This window comes from Oratosquilla oratoria, chromosome 30, assembly GCF_046742065.1.
Source record: "Oratosquilla oratoria isolate Oo_2021 chromosome 30, ASM4674206v1, whole genome shotgun sequence".
NCBI classification, from domain to species: domain Eukaryota; kingdom Metazoa; phylum Arthropoda; class Malacostraca; order Stomatopoda; family Squillidae; genus Oratosquilla; species Oratosquilla oratoria.
Genome location: NC_134806.1, coordinates 40,585,952 through 40,596,362, shown reverse-complemented (window position 1 = coordinate 40,596,362; position 10,411 = coordinate 40,585,952). Strand labels below are relative to the sequence as shown.

The following is a 10,411-nucleotide window of genomic DNA, read 5'->3' as shown; positions in this document are numbered from 1 at the left end:
TACCCTTGTTAAAGATCTTGACTCATTTGAATACCTCTATCAGGTCACCCCACACTCTACGTCTTTCCAGAGTGTCCGTTAAGATGTCTAATCCTGTCTTCTAAGCCCATGTATCATTTTGGTAATTCTCCTCTGTACTGATCCTAGTGTATTAATATACATTCTATAGGAGAGAGGCCAAACTATAGTCAAGGATCGCCAGAAAGTTTGTTTGTAACCGTCCCAGCAATAAATCCTAATGCCCCGTTAGCTCTATTCCTGGCAGTAATGTACTGTTTCCTGGTTTGAAGTTCAGGACTTACTAACACTCCCAAGTGCTTTCCACATTCTGTTTTCTCTAGAAGGGTGTTATTTAAGCTATACCTGCTTTCTGGGCGTTGTAAGCTTAGAAGTAGAGGGAGGAGGGGAACGGTCGCCGGTTGTCATCACTCCTTGTAGGAAACGGTTGAGGAACTGCTGCTGAAGTTGATAGAGAGATTATCTATATACCCAAAGGACTTTTTCTCTTTGTAAGGGAGGCAGCTACCCAAGGCACGAAACCACCCTCACCCTCCACCCATCCAACACACACACTTGTTTTTCTCCTGGCACACAGCTCGGCCCATACACAATGCAGCATGACACAGCTCCACAGCAAGGCCCGACAGTCATCCTAATCTGGTTTATTACCGTTCATCAATGTTATCAATGATAAGAATATTAACTTTAATAAAAATGCACTGCAACTTTGAGATACTGAAATCCATTTGCCATTTCACCGACCATGCAAAAATTTTGTTAAGATCTTCTTGCAGTATTCCAGCGTCTTCCCCGGACAAAATATGGCGTCTTATTTTAGTGTCGTCCCCAAACTTACTAACATTATTATTAATCCTACTGTCCAAGTCGTTTATATACATAATGAACAATAAGGGGCCCAAGACTGAGCCCTGGGGAATTCCACTAGTAACACTATATACCATTTGGATTTTACACTGTTAATGGTGACCCGCTGTTTTTTGTCACTAACCCATGCTCTAACCCATTCAATTTTCCTCCTATATCATGGGCTTTGACTTTATTTAATAGTCTCTGGTGGGGCACCTTGTCGAACGCTTTGCTAAAGTCAAAGTAGATAACATAAGATTTATCATCCATTCCCTAACTTCCTTCTGTTGCTTCTGGAGAGGGGTGTGGGTTGTGGGGTGTGTGGGGTGTGGGGTGTGTGGGGGGAGGGTTAAGGCCTCCTCCTGGTGCCCAACCCCCATTCGTCTGTAAATCCTTCCCTGGCGTTGGCTGGAATGATTCGGTTTTACGTCACAAGTGATTCGGTTCTACGTCTCCAGATTCCTTGCCCAAGAACATTTGTTCTGAGATGACGGAAGACCAAACGTTTTCGACTATCAAGTTATCTTCAGAGACTTGAGTGTGGGTAAGGGACGGGGAGGGGGGAAGGGGAGGCATTGCTCCGACCAAGATCTTAATTAAGGAAGTCAGTGTGACTGCCCTTATATGGACACGTTCCGGTGTGACAATGTATGATGATGGCTGGCAGACCAGCAGACTCCTGCCGCCGCGTCCTTGTATTCCGGTCCGAACCTTTCTTTCAGTCATCCAATATCTTCTCCAGATGAAGGACGCACGGGATACTTGTGTGAAAGGTCCCATTACCAATAGTAGCCAGCAAAGACGCGTGTTTTCTTCCTGATGCGCGTGGAACGCCAGTGCTGTGTGAAAGGTCCCATTGAACTCCATTGAATGTTAAAATGCTGTGCACGGGAACACACGTCCGGGAACGCTCGTGTGAAAGAACTCTATTTCCTTCTTAACTCCAAATTGGACAGATTTTTACTTAAGAAGGAAATAGGCAAGAACGGGCTAACTAACAGAATGGTTAATGAATGGGATAGACTTAGTAACCATGTAGTGAGCGCTGAAACTATGGCTCTTTTTAAGAGAAGGTGAGATAAATTTATGGATAGGGATGACAGATGGTAAGGGATATGGCAGTGCCTAGTGTAGGACTTACGGTCTTTTGCAGCTCCCTCTAATTTGATGTTCTTAAGTTCTCTCCTCTTTGTCGTTCACAGGTGGCGCCAGCGGGATAGGCAGAGCCATCTGCCTGCAGCTGGCGCAAGAAGGAGCTCGAGTTGCCGTCGCCGACATCAATGTGACTGGCGTCGCGGAAACGATCGCCATGCTCAAGAGTAAGTGCTCTCGTCAGGTAGGGTCAGATTGTCGATCACGGGCCAAGCATATGGTACAGGGTTATCACGGGGCAAGAATGTGGTCCAATGCTGTGGGTGAATCACTCACGGTATCCAGTCAGTCAGTCAGTCAATACAGTACAATCCAATAAAGTGTATAACTGTAGGTTGTTGGACAATACAATACAATACAATACAATACAATACAATACAATACAATACAATACAATACAATACAATACAATACAATACAATAAAATACAATACAATACAATACAATACAATACAATACAATATAGTGCAGTACAACACAATACAATACAATACAATACAATACAATACAATACAATACAATACAATACAATACAATACAATGCAATTAAATACAATCCTCCTTCTCCCCGCAGACCCGGGGAAGCACCTGGCGGTGCGGATGGACGTCACCAGCAAGGACTCGGTCATGAGCGGCCTTGACTCCGTCAGGAAGGTCTTCGGTGGTCCTCCGACTCTCCTTGCTCACAGCGCCGGTGTCATCCATTTCTGCCCCGTCATCGACGTTACCGAGGAAGACTTCGATAGGATAATCGACATTAACCTCAAGGTTAGTAGTGGAGGGTGAGGTGGGTAGGGTGTGTTTGAGGTCAAGGGTGACCCTTCTCCTCCTCCTAAAGAGGACATCAGTAGGATCGTCAACGTCAACCTCAAGGTGGTTACATCCATTCCTCTACTTACGATCATTCGACTTACGATGTTTCGAAGTTACATTGGGTTTTGGCATGTAAACAGTCCCCTAGATTTTACTTTCTCACGGTGGTGCAATGTTGTGTGGTACTCGTAACTATTTTGCTAAATACATGTTTAAGAAAGATGAGTTTCATTTATGATGATTACTATATTGCGTGTTGTATTCACCACGCGCCATCTATGCCGCCCCCGCCACCCCGGTCTGTGCAGCCGCAAGCACCCTTTTTCGACTTACGAGGAATTTCTCGGAACCGAACCCCATCGTAAGTCGAGGAGTACTTGTAGTGGGCTGAGTGGGTAAGAAGGGGTGACTACATGATCCTCCTGTTTCTTCTTCTCCTCAAAAGGGGTTGTTGTTGTTGTTTATTAATTGTTTGTTGTTGTAGGGTTGATCCTTTTCTGGAGGAGAGAGTTTTTGCTTTTGTTGTTTATTTGTTTTCATTGTTGTAAGATCGACCCTACTCCTGGGTAGTGGATGGAGCGAGAAAAAAGAAAAAAATCTTTATAACGTCCAGTTTTACAAAACCGTTTGGTCATTTGAATGATTTTGTCCTAAGTCTATCCTTACTCTAATCTAACCTAGGCCTAACCTAACACTAACTTAGCCATAACCTAGACTTCACGTAGCCACAACCAAACCTAACTTAACCTAATCTAGCCCATAGATCTTGTCGAAAATCATCAGCTTACCGATTTGGCCCGAACCTGACGTAGAGTGAGAGAGTCGTGCACAGGTCACTGTGAGGTACATGAGCGGAACCTGGACCCAAGGGCGGGTGCGTGGGGCCAAAGTTGAGGGCCTGCTAGGATTTTAGCCTTTCCTTCCCTGATACCCTTACCTTTGGCTTCAGGAGCGTCCAAGTGAAGTCCGCTAGAGGCTTCGTGGCCCTGAACATGTGGGTGAGATGGTGTCCCAATCGGAGCAAGTTGCCAAAATGCCCCCCCCCCAAAAAAAAGAAAAAAAATAGAAGAAGAAGAAGAAGAAGAAGAAGAAAGAATCTTGGGAATGTGACCGAATCGAACCTAACCTAATCTACACAACTCTAACCCTAACCAAACCCAAAACGCCAACCAACTTTATCCAAACGAAAAATTTACATTTTCATGATTTTTTTTCACACGTTGACGTTGCCCAAAATTGACTATATTTTTGTATATTTTTTATTCTCACTGTTCATCATGCCTTTGTCCCCCACAGGGTACGTTCCTAGTGACCCAGGCGGTGGCTAAGGCCCTGAGAGACGCCCAGGTCAAAGAGGGTTCCCTGGTTTGCATTTCTAGTATTGCGGCCTACGGTTGCTCGAAAATCCTAGGGCATTACGCCGCCGCGAAGGCCGGAGTCATCACCCTGACGAAGTCCTTTGCGAAAGAGCTGGCCAAGTAAGTGAGGTGTGGCAGGGGTTACCAAAAATCATGATTATGAAATCATTTACTCACTCCTGTGGTTTTTGGGTCACTTGTGGACTCCTTACCGCTTGAAACAGTTGCCTCCACTCTCAACAATCTTGTGCCACTGTAATTCACTCACGGACATCTACCCATTGCTAAAGTCCTTCTCGATGTTGTCAAAATTAATGTTTCATTATCAGCAACTCACTGGTACAAAATTTTCCCATTAGCTCTATGCAGAAGCTTTGCTAAGGACTGGCTGCCGTGCGGATAGACCCACGGTGGGGAATGGTCAACAGGAAGCCTTGCGAGAGCAATTGTTGACGTATGTATTAGATGATGCTGAGGTTGCAAGTGCGAGGTCAGGCGATGCTTTGACCGACTCTTGTAAATTGTGAAGTTTGGTTATTAGTACTGAACATGACATTACAATAAATTTGTGGTGGGGCTAGGATGCGGAGGACCTTGTTCCTCCCACTACAGAAGGACACAAGGAGGACCTAGGACTTCACACTCCATGAGGACACAAGGAGGACATAAGTCAGTAGTTCTCAACCTGGGGGCCATGGGGGCCCTCAAAGGGAGCAATGATAAGAATTTAGTTGAGAGAGGCCATGGCCTGCTCTCACAAATGATACATTTCTGTATAACGTGAGGGATCTGAATGATAAAAACAAATCTATCGCTGTCCTGGCAGAAGATAATTATGATTGTTAGCTTGGCAATAAGGCAAAGTGTTTCTCTTTATCAGCATTTTGTTATTATTATTTTTTTTTACCTTTATTGGCGGGGTGAGATTTGGGAGAAAATGAAGGTGAGTCACACGAATGTTGAGAATTCATGAGAGCTGGGGGGGATAGAATGAAAAAGGTTGAGAACCACTGACCTAGGACATAGGGGTGGGGAACCTCTGGGAGAGACTAGCAGTTTTTTATGTTTAGAATCTTGCGTGCCAACAGTGCTTCTTAGTGTACCAGTTAATGTTAGTTCATAATATACACTTTTTAACTACAGTGGGAATGCGAGTGTTAAATCCTGGACGGTTAGGTTCCTAGTTTGATCTCTCGTGGTCACATTTTGTTTATATGAACCAGTGATGTTATCGATACTATGACAAACTATCAAAACCAACTGGCGTGCCAGGTTCGACCCTGTTTTGGCACGCGTGCCATAGGTTCCCCATCCGTCCCACTACAGAAGAACACAAAGTGTCCCCTTACGTTATTGTTATTTTCATTGTTATCGTTATTTGCATTTTCATTTCCAGGGACGGCATCAGGGTCAATGCCATTCTTCCAGGCATCACAGAAACGGCCCTCTATTCGAAGGAGACCCTGGACATGCTGAAGGAGAAGACGATGTCCATGATTCCCCTCGATAGGTTTGGACAGCCCGAAGGTAAGGATATATGTATATATATATATATATATATATATATATATATATATATATATATATATGTATATATATACATACATACACTGAATGGTTCACAATGATCAATTAATATCTTTTTCAACCACATATCACTTTTAATTCCATACCATCGCAAACGAGACTGAGAATCGCTCGAAGGAGGCATCCGTTGGAAATTGAAACGTAGACGAGCCGAGGATTCGAACCCAGCTAACCCGTAACAAAGTTACATTGACGTAAACCAATACGCTATCAAGAGAGATATGGTGGTATGGAATTAAAAGTCATATGTGGTTGAAAAAAAAAATATATATATATATATATACACGCACACACACACACACACACACACACACACACACACACACACACACACACACACACACACACACACACACACACACACACACACACACACACACACACACACACACACACACACACACACACACACACACACACACACACACACACACACACATATATATATATATATATATATGTGTGTGTGTGTGTGTGTGTGTGTGTTGAAATATGTATGATAGAATGAGTGGACTTCCTCATACTCTGAGGAAGTCCTTTAAGGACAAAACGTTTGTAATAAAACTCCTACGGTTTTTTGGAGTTTACCTCACCATCCTTTCCACTTATGTGTGTGTCTGTGTGTGTGTGTGTGTGTGTGTGTGTTACATGAATTATAGATGGGTACTTAAACAGTTACCAGTTAGAGTAGCTAGCTGTGCGCTTGTATGCAGCGCGTAAGAACAGGTTGGCGAACTAAAGTTTTGTTGAAGGTAAAGACGAGTCCTGATTCTGGTTGCTAGAAGTCGCACCAACGGAAAGTCGTCTGGTCCGATCTTCAGGTCTCGGTAACAAATGTATTGTTTGAGTAGAGACTGATGCACGATAACTTCTGGTAGGGAAATCTTCTGGTAGTTGGGAAACACGTAGAAATTTATTGGTGTTTCGTATTGGAGAAATAACAGAGAAAGAGAGAGGGGTGTACAGCCGTGTTTAGCTTTAGTCGAGTAGTAGTTTGGAAGTTATCTGAAATAATTCGGATGGGCGATGGCTTGCACTTTGCGTGGAGATTGCCTGTTCATGGGTTTCGGTACTTGAAGACTGCATAGTGTAATTGTAGAGGTCGAAAGGACTTGTTTAGTTGAGTTGTCGTAATCGACGAATATAGAAAAAAATCTACGCAGATTCAGATGAACCGTGGGCGTCTGCTTCTCTTCTTGCCTTCTCTCTCTTTCAGTTTTCTTACTTGGTTCTTCTTTTCTTGTCTCTCATCTTTTTCTTGTCTCTGCTCTTCTCTTGTGCGGTCCGCCTTATATAGTCAGGGTAGTGCAGTTCAAAACGTATTTCGCACACCAGTACGTTGGGAGTTCAAGTCGCGACCCTCTTCTCGCTGGATCTGAATACAATTTGGGTTCCAGAGAAACGATCTGAAGTGCGTAGCAACAGGAGTCACGTAGGTTACATATTACAAAAATAATGTTTACACATACATATCTATAATATATATATATATATATATATATATATATATATGTAAAAACAAGGATTTATATAATATATACATATGGCGTGATTAATCTTTATATGTCTGAAAATACATTTTATTCACGGATGGCGTGACAAAAGTCTATCCATACAATTTCATTCACACAAGGCGTAACAAAGAGAAAAAGAGAGAGAAAGAGAGAAAGAGACAAAGAAAGAAAGAGAAATAGAGATAGAGAAATAAAGAGAAAGAAAAAGAAAACAGAGAGAAAAAGAGAGAAAGAGAGGGAGAAAGAGAAAGAGCAAGAGAAAGAAAGAGAAAGAGTGAGAGGGAGAAAGAGAAAAAGAAAAGAAAAAGAGAAAGAGAAAAACAGAGAGGGAAAAAGAGAGAAAGAGAGGGAGAAAGAGAAAGAGCAAGAGAAAGAAAGAGAAAGAGTGAGAGGGAGAAAGAGAAAAAGAAGAGAGAGTGAAAAAATATATATATGTATATATATATATAGAGAGAGAGAGAGAAAGAGAGGAGAAAGAAAGAAAGAAAGAGAAATAGAGAGAAAGAAAAAGAAAGATAAAGCGAGAAGCAAAATACTCAATTCAAGCCAACATTTTCCATGGAAATTCCCATTTTCTACCGAGATTCCCGAATTCATGTGAATTCATATTTCCGTTTAAATTCCTATTTTCATGGAAATTCATATTTACCACGAAATTCACCATTTCCATAGAAATTTTAATATGGCATAATTCCCATTTCCATGGAAGTTTCCATTTCCCATGGGAATTCTCATTCTACATCGAAATTCCCATTTCCGTCGAGATTCCAATTTCCATGGAAATTTCCATTTTCAATGGAAGTTCCCCTTTTCTATAAAAATTCCCATTTCCCGCTGGAATTCCCATTTTCCGTCTCTCTCTCTCTCTCTCTCTCTCTCTCTCTCTCTCTCTCTCTCTCTCTCTCTCTCTCTCTCTTTCATCCCATTTTCTTCTTTCGCCCGCAGAGATTGCCAACATGGTCCTTTTTCTTCTGTCGGAGCGAAGCAGCTACATGACAGGCGCTGAGGTCAAGGTCAGTGGAGGCGCCATCATGTAAACGGACAAGAAGAAAAAGAACAACAAAAATATAAACAACAGCCTCAACAACAATGTGAACAATAGCAACGACGACAACAACAACAATAACGGGGCAATGTAAAACACAAGAACAAATCAATGTAAACAACAACAAAGCAATGTAAGCAAATAAAAAAAATTAAAACAACAACAATTATAACAAGAGGACACTGTAAACAAATACGAACAATATAAACAGCAACAACAATAAAGTAATGTAAACAAAAAGCAACAAGAAAACAATGTCGTGAAACAATGACATATGCCTTAGTTTTTTTTTCTAATATAATATCTATAATTGTTTGTCCTTTAATGTTACATTTCTTACGAATTTGAATATTAGACAGTCACAAATATTCTGATGTTATTGAATACAAAATCACATTTGTTATCACACAAATAGAATTTGAAATAACAAATGAAGTTTATTATTCATTTCCGGAACTTAACATGGCGTGGTAAGGGACAGTCGTCTTCGTGTTCTCCGTAATGATTGCTTGTTTAGCAACATATTTAAGTGAGGGACTTCTAAAGAAAAAAAAATAAGATAGCTGTGGACAATCATCGACAGAGACGCTGCAAGAAGGGAGTGATCTGACATCATGTGAGCGTGGATGCAGCTTCTATAGGAGTGCCCATCACATTGCTTCACGAAAAGATGATGCCAATCATATGGAATCCAATACTTAACCTATTATGACCATCTGCCATGACTCATGTGTCAACGCATACAATGAAACCTCGTCTGCCACACAGGATTATAAGATGGGCTGCACTTTCTAAGAGGCAACTGATGAAAGCATCACTTCCAAGGATATAGGACAACCATCATTCTTTATAATCATACCACCGATGCCAGTGCGGCGTTTTCCTCTTCAGGTCATCTTTGGTGACTTTCTTTATGAGTGATAACCAGAAAATGGTGGCCATTGAGTCTGACCCAAAGGTGATGGTTGAGATTCAACCTGATCAGATGGAAGAAGAAACTCCTCGTGATGCATTAGCTCGCATGGGTGGAAAAATGGCAGAAGACGGTTCTGAAGTGAAATCCACCACCATCATGCAGAGCTTCTCAGACCAGCTGGGGATTCCTCTATATCTTCTCTTGATCTCTGTCTTGGCACTTCTGGTCCTCATGCTGTACGTCCTCTTCGGATTGTGTACCGTCTCACCCAAGAAGAAAGCACTTAACAATGGACTGAGTATCCAAAGTGATCATATCCCAGTACCTGTTAAACTCGTGCGCACCGGGGACCTCATCAAACTCACTCTCACAGAAGAAGATTCACAAGCACCACTTCTGCCCTCAAAGGTTAAGCTTCTTGACTCAGTGAGGTAGAGGATTTGGAGAAGTTAGAACATCCTGTTCTTGGAAGGAGAGAAATAATACTGCCACTGAGTGTTCCCACTTGGGTCGTAAAAGGCGACTAAAACGGGACGGAGTATAGGACTAGGGGTCCTTCTCTCTGGAGCCCTAAAGGGTAAATTTCTAAAAAAAATTCAAGGCATAAGAGGGTCAAAGAGGATTTTCCAATCAATATCCTAAAGTTTGGGCCTTTTAATGTGCGTAGGTGTGGTACAGACAGGAGTAAAAGGGAAGAGATAGGCAGTATGTTTATGAGAAGAAAGAGCTTGTGTTGGCATTGATTGCAAAAAAAAAAAAAAAAAAAAAAAATGGAAGGGAGGGGTGAGATTGAATTTAGAAGTGTAGTGGCGAGGGTGTCGGGAGTGAGGAGAGGACGAGGGAGGGAAGGGGTGGCTATACTAGTAAGTGAAGAGACAGGTAAACGTGTGATGGAGTGGAAGGATGTTTCTTTAAGGTTAATGTGGATGAAGGTGAAATTGAGAGGGGAGATGTGGGTCTTTGTAAGTGTATATGGGACTGGTATATGAGAAGAATTAGAGGAAAGGTAGGCTTTTTGGATAGATTTAAATGAGTGCATAGATGGTTTAGGGAGAAATGTCAATGTATGGGTATTGGGAGATCTTAATGTTAGAGTAGGAGATGAACCAATATACGGAGTGATTGGGAAGAGTGGAGTGTCAGGAAAAATCGTAGTGGA

At 42.1% G+C, this 10,411-nt stretch overlaps 1 protein-coding gene across 1 annotated transcript in view; it reads left to right on the top strand.

Moving 5' to 3' along the window:
• LOC143041285 (uncharacterized) overlaps positions 1–8,767 on the top strand; it is a 19,592-nt gene extending 10,825 nt beyond the window's left edge. Inside the window, exons 9-13 of the mRNA XM_076213113.1 lie at positions 2,070–2,186; positions 2,594–2,787; positions 4,129–4,310; positions 5,587–5,717; positions 8,237–8,767. Coding sequence (XP_076069228.1) covers positions 2,070–2,186; positions 2,594–2,787; positions 4,129–4,310; positions 5,587–5,717; positions 8,237–8,328 — 716 coding nt within the window. The 3' untranslated portion in view covers positions 8,329–8,767. The remainder of the gene's footprint in view (positions 1–2,069; positions 2,187–2,593; positions 2,788–4,128; positions 4,311–5,586; positions 5,718–8,236) is intronic.
• The last annotated feature ends 1,644 nt before the right edge of the window (positions 8,768–10,411 follow it).